Source organism: Lutra lutra, chromosome 2 (genome assembly GCF_902655055.1).
Source record: "Lutra lutra chromosome 2, mLutLut1.2, whole genome shotgun sequence".
NCBI lineage: Eukaryota > Metazoa > Chordata > Mammalia > Carnivora > Mustelidae > Lutra > Lutra lutra.
The window spans coordinates 106,618,514-106,634,013 of record NC_062279.1 but is presented as its reverse complement, the minus strand read 5'-3'; the positions used below and the strand labels follow the sequence as shown (position 1 = coordinate 106,634,013).

The window sequence follows — 15,500 nt, the reverse complement described above, 5'->3', positions numbered from 1 at the left end:
TAGGGCAACAGTGCTAGTGTAGTAACAATTTAAAGCTTTAAGTTCAGACAAATCTTAAACCATTCAACCTAGTGCTCATTTCATGATTGTGTGCCAACTGCTCCATAGTGATTTTCTATTTTATATTGAGTATCTATTGAATTTCATAACTTTTAAGTTCCCCTAGTCTCCTCAGAGCTTTCAATGTGTTAATAGACTCAGGGTTTCTCAGAGATGACAATGTTAATAACAACAGTAACAAATAAAATTTGCAGAGTATTTATTATGGGCTGGCTAAATGCATTACACAGATTACCTATGGATACTATAATTACTTCCATTATACAGAGAAAAAAGCTTGAATTAATATTAATTTGCCTTAGGTCATGTGACTAAATAGTAAATAATAGGATTAAAACTTTCTGTCTTATTCTGGAGTTAGCTCTTTTTTTTTTTTTTTTTTTTTTTTTTTTTTTGCCTTGCTAGGGAAGCAGCAGCAAAGTGCAGTTCGCGCCAATGGAGTTAGCTCTTTTAATGTTAAAGTTATAATTTCTGTAGAAGACATAATCATGTAGAATTTCAAAATGTATTTAACCACAGAATCCTAACCAGGAACACCTATTAACATTTACTAGAACTAATACCCTCTAAAACAGTTTGGGAATACTGGCTTAATCTGTATTAAATCTTATTTAATGATTAGGAGATAAAATAGTCATAATACTTAGTTGCATGCACAGCAATCATAAATGTAAAACACTTACATAGAAGAAAAAAATTACACAGCAAAATAATACTTAACTGCATGCACAGTAATTACAAATGTAAAACACATAGAGAAAAAAAGAAAAAACAGTACATAAATATGTTAATTGTGTTTGGATAGTAGGAATTGCTGGATAGTTTATACTTCTTTCTCCTTTACTAAATTGAAAAATAATGACCTTATTTTTACAACAAAAAGCATTTGAAAAGTATTATCTGAATTTTTCTGCCTCGTAACATTAATTTTGTTCACAATATTCATTATATTTCATTAGGCCTAAAAAGTCATCGTAAGATGCCACTAATAAAAACTGAGGCTGATTCTATTAAATTTATTAAAAATTAATTTGGAAATATTAATCATTAAAATATACAAAAGGCTATTCCTGAGATTTTTGTCATTTCCAAATGGCTTCCCTTTACCTCAGCAATTTCCCCAGTAGTCTTTCCCCACTCTGATTCTAAATTGCCAGTAATACCTTTTGTTTTTAAATTTTAATTCAATTAATTAACAGAGTGTATTATCAGTTTCAGAGGTAGATCTAGTTCAGTGATTCACTAATCTTATATCCAGTAATTCCTTTTAAATAACAAATTCCCTGCCCCAGGCTTTCAATGTTAGGAACCAAATATAAACAAAGAAGCTATCACTTTGAAATGGAAGTTTTAAGTGCAGGTTTTCAATCTTCCTTTATAATATAGGAATTCTACAAAAACTGGGAAGTGTCTTTCCACTTTCCAAAACACCTGATTTCACTGTCTCAGGACTTCAATTAGGTAAAAGTTTATATTCTTCTTAGATGCCTTAAGTATTGTATTTCATCAAACCTAAGATGCCACCAATTGTAAAATGGCTCCAATCACAAGATGCTCTGTCATTTTATGTACGATTAAGAAAAAAAGCACACATCCTGTATTGTTTGAAAATTCTCTTTTAAATTTAACCCTATTTTTATCTTATATAACTCTTTTGTTTCCCTATATTTCTGCATACACATTTTTTCATTTTAATGGTAAATCATATAAAGGATACTTAAAATGGAGCTTAAAGTCAACTACTGTACTAACACTACACATAACTGAACTGATGACAATATTGACAGTTATGACCAAGTATGCATACGCAGGGGCACTGACAACCATCTCACAAGCGCCACTTAGTTCATAGTGATTTTAAGACAACAATTACAAAATGCATGACTATTTTAGAAATGTAAATATTAGAAAAACATATATATCCAGATTAATAAACTATAGTAATTAATCACTTTCTTCTCTCCCCACCACCATCAATTCCTAATCTAACCTTCCAATCTTCGCCCCTCCATTTGCTTCATAATTTAACTGCCAAATCACCCATATGGGGAACATCTTTATTACCATGCTACATAATGTGATACTTTTTTAAAACTAGCTTAAAACTCCCACTAGGATTTAAAACATCTGACAGAATTTTTAAAAAGGTAAACAATAAGATCAAATATTCTGAGAATAATGCATCCCAGAGATACTCAAATTCTATAGCAGTGGTAACTGTCAATACCTCCAGGGGTGTTTTTGCAACCTTTGCCCAAAGTATAGAAGACAGACCTAAAATATTCTTTTTGTGAATACATCTTTTTTGTTTATTTGTTTACTTGGCATGTATTCAGGGAATTAATTCAAATTCTACCTCTGCCAATTATTACTTGTGTCATTTTTTCTCTTTAAAAATTTTTGATGTATAACTGACAGATTATCAGATTAGTTGCAGATGCACAAGACTCCATATTTATATAAACTGCAAAATGATCACATTAGCCCATTTAATAACCTTCATCATACATAGTTAAAAGATTTTTTTCTTGTGAGGAGAAACTTCAAGATCCACTCTCCCACCTATTTCCAAATACTCAAATACAGTATTTTTTAACTATAGTCACAATGCTGTACATTATATCTCTTACTCATTTTACAACTGGAAATTTGTTTTTATTCTTGTTTTTCTGTACTCCACAGAATGCGTTCTTCCCCTTTACTCATAAATGCACAGGGAGTCCTGGAGGGCTTTAGGGATGGCTAAGAGAGGATTGCTATAGAGTGGATGGCTATGAGAAGACAGTCCATGTTATTTCAGGTACTATGACCATTAACATACAAAATCTTTCTGTCCAGTGAAATATGCATGAAATTTTTAAAAAGGGTATGTCTAGGTCTCTCAGATTTTCTTCAATAGGGTTTAACCATCCCTTTCCATCCACAGAAGCACTCAGTACTTTTTCCCATTTCTTATCCAAGAACACAGCTAGTAACAACAGCCACTACTTTAATGGGCCAGGCACATTACATACAGGGTCATTTAAGCTTTATAACCTTGTGGGATAACAATTCCATTTTATAGAAAAATCCAGATTAATTACATAACTGGTCTAAATCCAAATATTATAATACAAATACTACAAATTTGAATATTAAATGGCAAAGCTGTGGTTTTAACGTGTTTGTTACTCCAAAACTCACACTACACTTCATTTTTAAAGTGTTTCCCAATCCTAATTAAATTAACTCATCATCCACCAATATCCATGCACATCTAAACTAACAGCACTTAGAACCTGGCCAGACATTTCTTACCATGCCTCCTCAAGCCACCATCGTGTCTCCTCTAGATTACTACCAAAGCCTCCAAACTGGTCTTTCTTCCACCCCACCCCTTCCAATCCATTCACCATGGCACCCAGTAAGACCCTTTTTAAAAGGAAGCCAGCTTATGTCCGTCCACTGCTCAAAACTCTCCAATAACTTAGATGCCCTCAATATCCTTCATGACTTGTTCCTTCTGTGATTTTGTCCCCAGCTTTAACCCTTTCGCCCAACTCTAACCCACAAGCTTCCTTGCTCTTCAGGCGAGTTTCTGCTTCATGGCCTTTGCAGTAGCAGGTCTCTCTAGCTGACTACACTTCCCCCAAGACATATGTATGGTTAATTCTCTCAAGGAATGTCAGCTCTTGCTTGAAAGTCGTCTTTTCAGCAAGACTTTCCCTGACCACACAAAAATTTCAAACTACCCCCCTCTTCTGCGGTATTATTTTTCTCCTCAACGCCCATTACAACCCACAATATGTCATGTTTTTCTTGATTGTGTTTAGTATGTGCCTTCACCAATAAAATGTGACTACGGGAAGACAGTAGTTTCTTTTTTGTTCATTGCTCTTCACCCAATGCCTGAAACAGTGCGGAAACATAGTGGCGGCTTACCTACTCGAGGGATTAATTCCTGCCCCACTCCCACCCCAGTCCTTTCACAGCACCGGCGCGCGCGCAAACGCAACAGTAGACGCGTTTGTGAATATATCTTTTCCAGTAGCATCCTTTCCCTCAGCCCTGCATCCCATTTCTCAAACATGGTTCCTTCAAAAGGTCCCGAGCTGTTCTCTACTTCAACATGCCAAGATCCGTGAGGGAATGAGCGTATCTCCCACTAGTATCGGAATGCCAGGTCCTATCTCGCCACGTCGAGTAAGGGAAGGGGAACTCCTTCGATCTCAACTCGCCTACCCGGGACCCTCCGCGGGCGTCACTCACATGAATCGGCATACAGAGCAACCTGGCGACCCTCACCAGGGCAGCCTCAGCACGGAGCCGTAAGGAACAGCCTCCCGCACACGACAGCACTGAGAAAGGACCCAACGAGGTGTCCCCACCAAACGCCTGAGCGTACCACCGATTTAACTCTAAATTCTGTCTCCCCCTTCCTGTGCGCAGCCACACCACGCTCTCCGTCTTTTGTTTCCTTAGCCAATAATGCAATTCCCCCCTTTCTTCCTTGGTGGCTACATTTTGTCATCAGCTTGGGCAGGGGGCAAAACGCTGGGCGTCTGGGTCTTTCCTCAACCTTGTGTCGTGGAAGTTGTGAGGTCAGAAGAAACCGCCGACTGAATTGAAGGTGGGGGCGGGGAAAACTGGAAGCTGTCAGTGGAGAGAGTCGGGCTCATGCTCCTGGCTAGATTCCGAGCTGGAAATTTCGGCGGATCTAGCTATTAGGCAAAGGGCAATCCTAGCGCTCCAGGAGCGGCTTCTTTTGTAGAAGCACCTGAAATGCAGGGTCTGGTACACTAAGCAGTAGCGGCAGCAGCAGCAGCCACTGCGACAGGCTGGGGCCCTGTGTAGACGCTCCATCCCCTTGTGTTTGTGTCCGCCTGCGTCCCCAGACTCAGAGGCAGGTATTTGGGTTTGTCAGTTTTGTGTGTCGTAGTGGGTGGGGCTGGTGGGAGTAGAGTAAGTCAGGTGCAGCGAGTGGCCCGGCTTATCCCACAGTAAGGGGAGCCAACCTGTGGAGCCGCTTGCTGCTGAAAACTGTGCCCAACCCGAGCTAATGTTCGCCTTTCCCCCGTCTGCACGTTGACCTGAGTCCTACTTGAGAGTGACCACTGTATCACTTTAAAGAGGAGGCTAGAGAATGTGGAATCAGCTCTCCATTACTCAACATAGATACAAAGTCTTGATTTTGTTTCTGGTTTCAAAGGTTTAGGCAATTGTCGAGAAGTAACATTCCCTGTGGAGTGGGAGAATGTGAACAATAGGACTTGTCAGTGGTTGCTTTCCAAGGCCTCTTGGTTCCTGTTTTATTTGGGACGGAAAGACAACTTTTTTGAGGGAATGTATATAAAATAAGTGAACTAGTATTATTCCCCCGTTGAAGAAATGTGTGAACTATTCATGATGAAATCGGCATCCCCTGTCCCAAGCCCTTTTGACTCCAAGTTCTTTGAGGGCAGGGATTGCATCTTATTCACTGTCCTTTGCTGGGCAGCTGGAAAAACACCTGACTTAAAATACGTTCAAGATACTTGTTGAATGAATGAATTTTCAAAGCCCTTTGCTTACATTGTTTTTACTCAACTAATCTCTCGCTTCAGATGTCTTTTTTTTTTATTAGCTTTCTTCCACTCACCAAATGTGAGCAAATCTATGTGTGTATTTTGTATGTATGAACCTTTTGATGTGCACCCATCTAGGCGGTAGTTGAAGTGGAACATTGATGAACATAGTTGAAGTGAACATTGATTATGCTAACCAGTATCTTTTTGAAGAATTTGCATTTTCTTTATTTGGTTATTTGATTTTTCAGTTGTCTGATAGAGGCCATCTAATTGAAAGTCAAATAGTATAGAAGGATTGCATAATAAAATGATAATAATGTCTCCCTCTCTACCCTTAGTCCTCTTTGTCAGAAATGACCACTTTTAACCTTTCCTAACTTTAGGTTAAGTTAAAATGCTCATTCTTTTTTTTTTTATTTGACTTCTTAAGGTAACTCACACTATTCCCAACCTCTCTCCTCCAAAGTTTTGAATAGTTATTACAATTTTTAGTTTTCACATTGGTTAATGTTATAATTTTAAATAGTATATATAAATTATTGTTTCATGTCAATTTTCGAAAATATATTTGGGCTCCTTATTTGGTAAAATGAGGAAAGTAATGACTCTACCACCTTTATCACTGCAGAAACTACATCCACCACTCCCACCCTCCCTTATCTAGACCTTTACTTATACGTTGTCAATGTTAATAATATTTACATTATATTTCTTAACTACAATTTTTACTGCTTTTTTATGTGCTAAAAAACAATAAAATGTTACAGTATTATGACTTTGTAAATATTCCTAAATCCAGGGCCAAAAACTATGCCATGATACATTTCCTTCCCAATGTTTTAATTTCATGACCCTATGCCACACTAAGGAGAAGACTTGTGATATTAACATCAAATTGATTTCTTCTTTCTTGGTCTATGATGACAAAAAGTTACGCTGTAGCTAAGTGTGATTTATTTTTTGGGATAGTATACTTCCTGTTTAGTTTTAACCTTCCTCACTTTTGCAAAGGACTTTCTGTTTTCTTTTGGGAGAAAGGTACATGTGCTTTTTTCACCAAGTCCTCCCATTACGTGCTTTCTTCACCATGTCCTCTCATTCTTTGTTTGAGAAGCTTCCATTCCATTTCTGTGCTTGAAGATGTTCCCCTTGAAGCTCAATCACTTTCTAATTTGAACAGATTACATTCTGGTAAGTTACATTGCTTCTTAACCACACATATTCTGTTATTTGTATTTCTCCTCTCTTGGTAGGATATATCCTAAGATACTTATTCATAAAAGGTCTGTGGATAATAATTTTATTTTTTAATGTTCATATGGCTGTAAATTATTTTTTGCAATTATTAAGATTGATAGTTTGGCACGGTATAGAAACAGAATTATGTCTCTTTAGGCCTCACAGGGTTCTGTTGTCTTCTGACTTCCACTATTGCTCATGAAATGATGAGAATGACAGTTTTATCTTAATTTGTTGCTGTCTGAACTATTTGTTTTCTCTCTGGAGTGATTAAAGAATTTTAGTTTTGCATGATGCTTTGAAAATTTATGATGATATGCCTTGTGAGTTTATTCTTCTTGCAATGAACTCATTGGAAGGAGCTAGGATAAATGTATCGGTGTGGGTATTTTCATTTATCCTTGTTAATATTATAAGCCTTTTTAATTTTAAGTACATATTTCCCTTCAACTGTGGGGAATTTTTGCCTATTCTTTCATATTTATTCTCCCTTTTTTCCTCTGTTCTCTTTTTGAAACTCTTATAAGGTGGTTTTTGGATTTTTGGTTTGATTCACTATGTCTATTTTCTTTCCTCTTATGTTTTTATCTATTTGCTTTTTGTTCCATATTCTGAGCAGTTGTCTCAGCTTTATTTTCCAACACTTCTATATAACTTGGTAATCATTTAATTCCCACTCATTTTTAATTTTTCCTTTCTCATAATATCTTAATTTTATTTCATTTTTTATTTTTTATTAGATAAAATGTACATATGTTAAAATGCATTTATTTTAAGTGAGTAGTTTGATGAGTTTTGATACAAGTAAACACCCATGTGGCAGAGGTAGATCATTTTCATTATTCCCCAAAATTTACTATGTTTCACCGTCTGATTTCATCCTCCCTGCCCAACACACTATGTACTCATTTTTATCATTCTAGTTTAGAAGTATAGTTCTGAAACTACATTTAAACGTAGTCATACAATATGAACTCATCCAGGGTTACTTTCAGCAACACAATGTATTTGAGATACGTATATTTTGGCATGTTTGTTCCTTTTCTGTTGTTGCTGAGTAGAATTCTATTGGATGAATAAGCCACAACTTATTTATCCATTTACTTGTGTGACGTTTGCATTGCTTCCAATCCAGGATTGTTGTAAATAGAACTACTATGAACATTCTCATATGAGAAGTTTTATAGACAAATATTTTCATTTTTCTTGAGTAAATATTTAGTAGGAGTGGGATTTCTGAGTCGTAAGCTTAGGGTGTTTTCAACTTTAGAACGCTTTCCAGAAAGTTTTCCAAAGTTCTTGTGTCATTTTTACACTCCCACCAGCAGCAGTATATCACCTCCAGTTTCACATTTTCCTCAACACTTGGTATTTCCAGTCATTCTGATTTTAGCCATTTTGGTAGATGTGAAATTGCATGTTTTAGTGGTTTTAATTTTGTATTTCCCTGATGATTAATGATTGAGAACTTTTTCATATGCTTATTGTCTATTTGTATGTTCTCTTTTGTGAAAATATATGTTTAAGACTTTTGCCTATTTCTGTATTGACTTGTTTTCTTTTTATTATTGAGTTGTAGGCATTGTATATATATTCTGGATATAAGTCTGCTATCATACACATATATATATACACACATATATGTATTTGGTAAAAATGTCATAAATAAATATAATGTGATATATATACATATATTTATAAGTAAAATAACATTTTCCTTATCTTCAGTTTGGATTTTCATTTTCTCAAGGGTGCCTTTTGATGTGCGTATTTTTTTAATATCAGTGAGGTTTACTTTATCCACTTTGTCTTTTATGGTTAGTGCTTTTTTGTTGTTGTTGTTAATCCTGCCTAACAACCCGAAGGTTGCAAAGATATTCTTTTATGTTACATTTAGGTCTATAAACCAACTCAGATTTTCATAGATGTAATAGTAGGAATTGAGTTTACTTTTTTTTTTCCCGTAGGTATATCTTGTTGTTCCAGTACCATTTGCTAAAGACTGTCCTTTCCCTATTGATTTTCTTGGTCTTGAAAATAGATTCATGTATTTTTAAATTTTTTATTTTAAAATTTTAAAAAAATATGAAATATGTGGTTTATAGCACACACATATATAGATACAGAATATATAAATAATATATATTACTTATATATTATATATAAAAATATGTATTATTTATATATAATATATAAATTTATAAATGTATATAAATATATAATATATAAATTATGGAGCATAATAATATAAACACCCATTAACCCGCCTATTAAGAACTAATGTATTACTCAAGATTTTTAAAGCTTGTTATGGGTTCTTCCCTAATCTCACTCCTGCTTTTCATACAGGTGTAACCCTATCCTCAGGTTTTACTATTATTATTATTATTATTATTATTCCTTCACTTTTTAAATATAATATTATCTCATATGAACATATGCCTTAATTATTATTTAGCTTTTCTTGTTGAATATTATGAATATTGACATACATTTTATGTGCTGTCTTTTTCCTACTTGAGGTTATATTTCTAGATTCGTCTATGCTATTAAATGTTTCTACAATTTGCTTATTTTCTTTCATGTATACTGATCTATCAGATGAATGTGCTGCAATTTACTTAACCATTCACCTGTCTTTGGACATTTAAGTTTCTAGTTTGGGAATAATAGGAGCGATATCATGCTGATCTTTCTCATATGTATCCCTTTCTGAATGTGACGGAGTTTCTGCAGGAATGGAATAGCAAAATAGTGTCAAACTGTTTTCCAGATGATTATATTAGTTTACATGCTACTTCTTCTATCCTGCTAACATTATATATTATCAAATTTAATTTTTACTATCTGGCAGGTATAAGTTCTCATGTAGTTTTAATGAACAGCTTCGTGGATATTAATGAGGTTGTTCATCTCTATCAGCAATTCCTTTTTTACTCTTCTGTGAAAATATTTTGCCATACATCCTGATATAATGTTGTCTCAAATCTTTTTAAATATATTTCAGCTGGTTTTGGTTTTTGTTGTTTTCTTTGCCATAAGTTATTCCAGTTGCCTCCAGGGCAGATTGTTTTGTTTATTTTATTCTTTGCCTGTTAAAATGTAGTCTTTCTTCAACTATCTCGTGATTCCTGGATAGTTCATTATTTCGGAGTTGCATACAGAGGAGTATTGTCATAAAAAGCAAAAGAAAGAAGCTACAACCTATATTATAGTCAAGAGGTGCATTGGGCCTCCTCAGATTCAGAGCCTTCAGATCAGAGAAGCAGAAATAATGGGGATCATAAGTCAAAAGAAGGTTTGAAATGAGAACGATAATTTAAAGGGATGAAAAATAAAAGAGTTAACTCTGCCACTGGTCCTCCCCAATACCGGATAGTTATTTACCCTCAAAGGAAAAAAAGTTAAATCTCTTCCCTTGAAATTAAACCAACTGTGTGAGAATTACAATAAAAAACTGGAATGAGCAAAGGTAACAAAAGCAAACTATTATGAATTCTAGAATTTGTAGGACCCCAGTTAAAATCTATCTACCCTCTAAAGCAGAGTACAGCAGTCATTAAGCTTATCCATATACACAAAACTCTCAGACAGACTTCCTTAACTTCCTTAATCCCTTGCCTAGGGACCATTTTTGTTGTGATTACCTTAATGTGATTCAGACTGCTCTGGAGCAAGTTCCTTAATCTCCAGGTTACTTTGTCTGGGGCATTATTTGCTTTGGAGGCCATGTCAATAGGACCACTCCAAATATATATTTGGATTAATTCTATTATATACATATTATAATATATATTATATACATAATATGTATTATATATATAATTCATATATATATATAATTTATATATTTTTTCACTTTGAAACTTGTTTTATTCTAATACTGTGAACATTTGCTTTTATTATATATTCTTTCTAAAACTTCACATTTTATTTTGAAATAATTACAGATTCACAGGGTGTTGCAAAAACAGTATGATGTCCCATATAATTCGCACCCCATTTCCCAGACAGGGTTCCATCCTCTGGATTACAGTACATCAAAACCAAGAAACTGACATTAGGACGCATGTGTACCATTTTAGGTCACCTTATCACATGTGTAGATTCAGGTAACAACCACCACAATCAAGATCAGATTTCATCAACACAAAAACATTCCCTCTCAGTATCCCTCTCCAGTCACAACCACCCACCCCACCCCCAACCTCATCAGCCCTAACCCTTGGTGACTGCTAATCTAACTTTGTGATAACAAAAACGTGAGTGGTTGCCTACAGTGTGTGACCTGTACAGATTGGCTTTTTTCACTCAGCATCATGCCCTTGAAATCCACACCAGTTGTTGTATGCATCCAGAGTTTGTTGCTTCTTAATTGCTGAGAAGTATTCCATCTGGTACGGATGTACCGCTCATCTACTGAAGGACATTTGGGTTATTTCCAGTTTTACCGTATAACAAGTAAAGCTGGCATTTTTAAGAGCTGCAAAATATTTGTAACTATTGCATAGTTTTGTATCAATTCCCTGACCTCTATGTAGGCTGTTTTGTTTGTTTTTAACTTGTAGCAAGAATTACTATCAAACTCCACTTTTTGGGCCATAGACCCTTGTGGTCTTAGCAAAAGACTTGCCCCTCAAAAGACCTGCCATGTCAATAGGACCACTCCAAATATATATTTGGAGTGATCCTATTATATATATATTATATATATAATAAATATATATAATATATATATACATAGTGGTCCTATATATATATATATAAAATACAAATATATATATGTGTGTGTGTGTGTGTGTGTATGAAACATCTATAAACCGGAGGCAGTAACATCTGTGAGAGTTGTTGAGAGAATTAAAACAAGTCAGGTCACACATAGGGGCTCCTGGGTGAGTCGGTCGGTTAAGCATCTGCCATTGCCTCAGGTCATGATCCCTGGGGTCCTGGGATCAAGTTCCACATTGGGGAGACTACTTCTCCCTTTCCCTCTGTCCTTCTCCCCCCAACCCACCCATTTGTGCTCCCACTGTCTCTCGAATAAATAAATAAAATCTTTTTAAAAAATAAAACAGGTCACATGTAAAGTATCTAGCACAAAAACAAAAATTGATTAGTTAAGTAACATTATAGAGGCCTCTGTTATTTAGTTTAATTTTTACTACTATTAAAATAGAGACCCTGATAATTTGACTTAATGGTTGGTATCTATATTTCCTCTTTCCTGACTTTACTCACTCTGTGAGAAGGAAAAATTCTTAATAGTCTTGATGGTCTCTTCTCTGTTCAACCTTTAGGTAAAGAGAAGATCCTTATTGATATAATTATGCAATAACAAACTTCCTCTAAACTCTTAAAACTGTCAGGTGCCATTGAAGAGGGAATGTTCTATATTTTCCTTTTTATGTCATTGAAAATCTTTGATTGTGATTTAGAACTACAGTGTAAATTTGTGATTAGGTGGTTTTTCCTCTTTGATATTATCTTGGAATTATTTTTTTAAGATTTTATTTATTTATTTATTTGACAGAGAGAGAGAGAGATCACAAGTAGGCAGAGAGGCAGGCAGAGAGAGAGGAGGAAGCAGGCTCCCTGCCAAGCAGAGAGCCCGATGCGGGGCTCGATCCCAGGATCCTGGGATCATGACCTGAGCCGAAGGCAGAGGCTTTAACCCACTGAGCCACCCAGGCGCCCCATCTTGGAATTTTTTAACTTCGATATTTTTTACTGTGAAGTGTTCTGATTGGCATTTTCCTCCAAGTTATATATTATTAATCATATTTAAGGTGAGAAAACACTGGCTTAATTTTTGGTTGATCTGTCATAAAATTCTCTCCTTTTCCAGGTTATCTTAGAAGATCTAGGACTTGGAAATGTTTCCCCTGAAGGATGCTGAAATGGGTGCCTTTACTTTTTTTGCCTCGGCTCTGCCACATGATGTTTGTGGAAGCAATGGGCTTCCTCTCACACCAAATTCCATCAAAATTTTAGGGCGATTTCAAATCCTTAAGACCATCACCCATCCCAGACTTTGCCAATATGTGGATATTTCTAGGGGAAAGCATGGTAAGTTGTTCTTTTTTTCTGTTTTTGTGTCCTTTATTCTGTTACCTTGATTAGGTTACAGATATGCAGTGACTGCATACAGTAATCAGTATGTATGTGCAGGCATGCCTTCACCTTCAGTCCAGCCAAACTCAGTCTTTCAAGTTTTCCTGATTGCCTTGGCCCCTCACATGTCCCTGGTTTAATACTCTTGCTGTTTTCTCTCGGATTATACTATGCTCCATTCTGTACAATCTGAGTTTAGTCCCTTTCTTAGATTTTTTTTGTAGCTTTTATCATATTTTTTTATTATTTTCTATTTAATTTGTCTCTTCTGAGGATTCTTAGTTTTTTGAAGAAAAAAGACAAAACAGGGGCACCCGTGTGGCTGTCACTTAAGTGTCTGACTCTTGATTTTGGCTCCTGTCATGGTCTCAAATCCTGGGATTGAGCCCTGTGTTGGGTTCCACATGCAGCCGGGAGTCTGCTTGAGATTCTCTCTCTCCCTCTCCCCACTTCCCCACCTGCCTGCATGTGCATGTGTGTGCGTTCTCTCTCTCTAAAATAAAGAAATAAAATCTTAAAGAAGGCAGGGGGCTAATGACTTTTACCTCTAACCTCAGAATCAGAACTGCACTGAGCACACAGGAGGCATTCAATAAATGTTGGTTGAGTGAATAAAATAACGAATGACTACATTTTGAGGGATTCATGTTTTTCAGATCTGAGAATAAGGATTTTTAATTTTCTCTTTCAGGGAAACCACTCATCCTTAAGCATATTTCTTTCCTTCTATAAAAAGAAAATGAAAGTGCTAATATCAGAAATTTTGGAAATATCTAATTAAATGTATTTTATGGTTGAAAGTAATTTGGGCTATTTCCAAATGTAAAGGGAGTCACTAATTTTTTTGGACCTGCATTAGTCTTTTTATATAAAATTCCATTTAGAAAACTAAAGTAAAAAAGTTGAATCCTATTGGTTAAAAAGTCAGTGTTTCACCAGGAAGATATTTACTGCATTTTTAGTAATATACTCAGGTTCTTCTGTATCCCATATCTTAGTCCATTTGGACTGCTTTGACAAAACATCATAAACCTAATAAACAACAAACATTTATTTCTCCCAGTTCTAGAGGCTGGGAAGTCCAAGACCAAGGCACCAGCAGATTCATATCTAGTGAGGCCCACTTCCTCATTGGCAGTTACCTTTACCTGGTGGATGAAGCCAAGGTGTTCTCTCAGTCTCTTAAAAACACAGAGCACTCAGGACCTGATTATCTCCCAAAGGTCCTACCCCAAAGGTCCCTAATCACCACTGCACTGGGGATTAGGTCTTAACATATTAATGGTGCAGAGGGGGGAGACACAATTATCCAATTTATACCACCCCTAAACATGTTTATGATGGCAATATTTTAACTATTTTAAAATTATTTTTGGAAACTTAATTGCATGCTGAGGTTCCATTGCTTAAAATTATTTTAAATGCATTTCAATGAAATACATTTAATTTTTCTAACAAAATACTTTGTAAAAGTTAACCCTGTATATATATAGTTGCTGATATTGCCTATAAAAAATGGCAATTTCGTGTGTTTGAACCTAATATTACAAAAAAACCAAAACGCAAATAATGTTTTCTTTGTTTTGCTGAAAGATAGGCTAAATGATACTTTCAGTTAGTTTGGGTTAATGGCCTTCAAAAAATATTTGCCCTGGGGTGCGTGGGTGGCTCAGTCAGTTAAGCAACTGCCTTGGGCTCAGGTCATGATCCTGGGGTCCTGGGATCAAACCCCGGAAGGGCTTCCTGCTCAGCTGAGAGCCCGCTGCATTCTCTCCCTCTGCTGCTCCCCCTGCTTGTCTGCTCCTTTGCACACGTGCTTTCTCTCTCTCCCTCTCAAATAAATAAATAGTCTTTAACAACAAAACAAAAATTTGCTCTGAAAACATTTACATTTTATAGACTTGGAGTAGAAAATGTTTTTGTAATAAATACTATTATTAAGTTAATATTTATGGAGTATTTATTGTTATTGAGGCAGTTTTCTAAGTGCTTTACGTATTTTAATGAACTTAATCCTCATAACATTACTGTGAGATAGGGACTATTATTATTCACATTTTACAGATAAAGAAATTGAGATACAGAGCAATTAAGTAACTTATCTAAGGTCATACAACCAGTGAAGAGTTCGAATATTAAACATTTTATCATATTTCAAAAGATTTTTGAAGCTGAAATAAGTGTACATTGTAATGCAAATATTGATACCTCTACCAATCAGAGCTATTCAATGCCTTAAACACTTTGGAGCTCTATCATATATCCAGTGTCTTGAATATTTAGGTATGTCAGGAGATCTCAGAAAGAAGGTGGTAAAAAGATTTGTTTTGTAGATGATAAAAAATTGTGATTTTTCATATTCATATGTATGTACATGTACACATTCACACACAAACACAGACAGTTAAAGTATACATTATTCTGTTGGAACCTTCTTTACTATGCAAGATTGCCTTTGATTGATTTATTCACAAATATCAGCAAACCTTTACCAGCCTTGGCCTAACCTTTCAAGAGGGAATGTAGGTGGGGCCCTATTAAGGC

At 35.5% G+C, this 15,500-nt stretch overlaps 2 protein-coding genes across 7 annotated transcripts in view; one reads left to right on the top strand and one right to left on the bottom strand.

Moving 5' to 3' along the window:
• AIMP1 (aminoacyl tRNA synthetase complex interacting multifunctional protein 1) overlaps positions 1 to 4,465 on the bottom strand; it is a 35,063-nt gene extending 30,598 nt beyond the window's left edge. Inside the window, exon 1 of one of the 3 annotated variants that reach the window (XM_047718155.1) lies at positions 4,309 to 4,465. In XM_047718155.1, the coding sequence (XP_047574111.1) occupies positions 4,309 to 4,310 (2 nt within the window). In that variant the 5' untranslated portion in view covers positions 4,311 to 4,465. Of the gene's footprint in view, positions 1 to 4,234 lie in introns of all 3 variants that reach the window. The other 2 variants (XM_047718156.1, XM_047718153.1) reach the window with 2 other exon arrangements.
• Positions 4,466 to 4,661: 196 nt separating this feature from the next.
• The window catches only part of TBCK (TBC1 domain containing kinase), a 210,630-nt gene continuing 199,791 nt past the window's right edge, over positions 4,662 to 15,500 (top strand). For 2 of the 4 annotated variants that reach the window (XM_047718152.1, XM_047718149.1), the window contains exons 1-2: positions 4,662 to 4,942; positions 12,691 to 12,911. In XM_047718152.1, coding sequence (XP_047574108.1) covers positions 12,719 to 12,911 — 193 coding nt within the window. In that variant the 5' untranslated portion in view covers positions 4,662 to 4,942; positions 12,691 to 12,718. Of the gene's footprint in view, positions 4,947 to 6,720; positions 6,798 to 12,690; positions 12,912 to 15,500 lie in introns of all 4 variants that reach the window. The other 2 variants (XM_047718151.1, XM_047718150.1) reach the window with 2 other exon arrangements.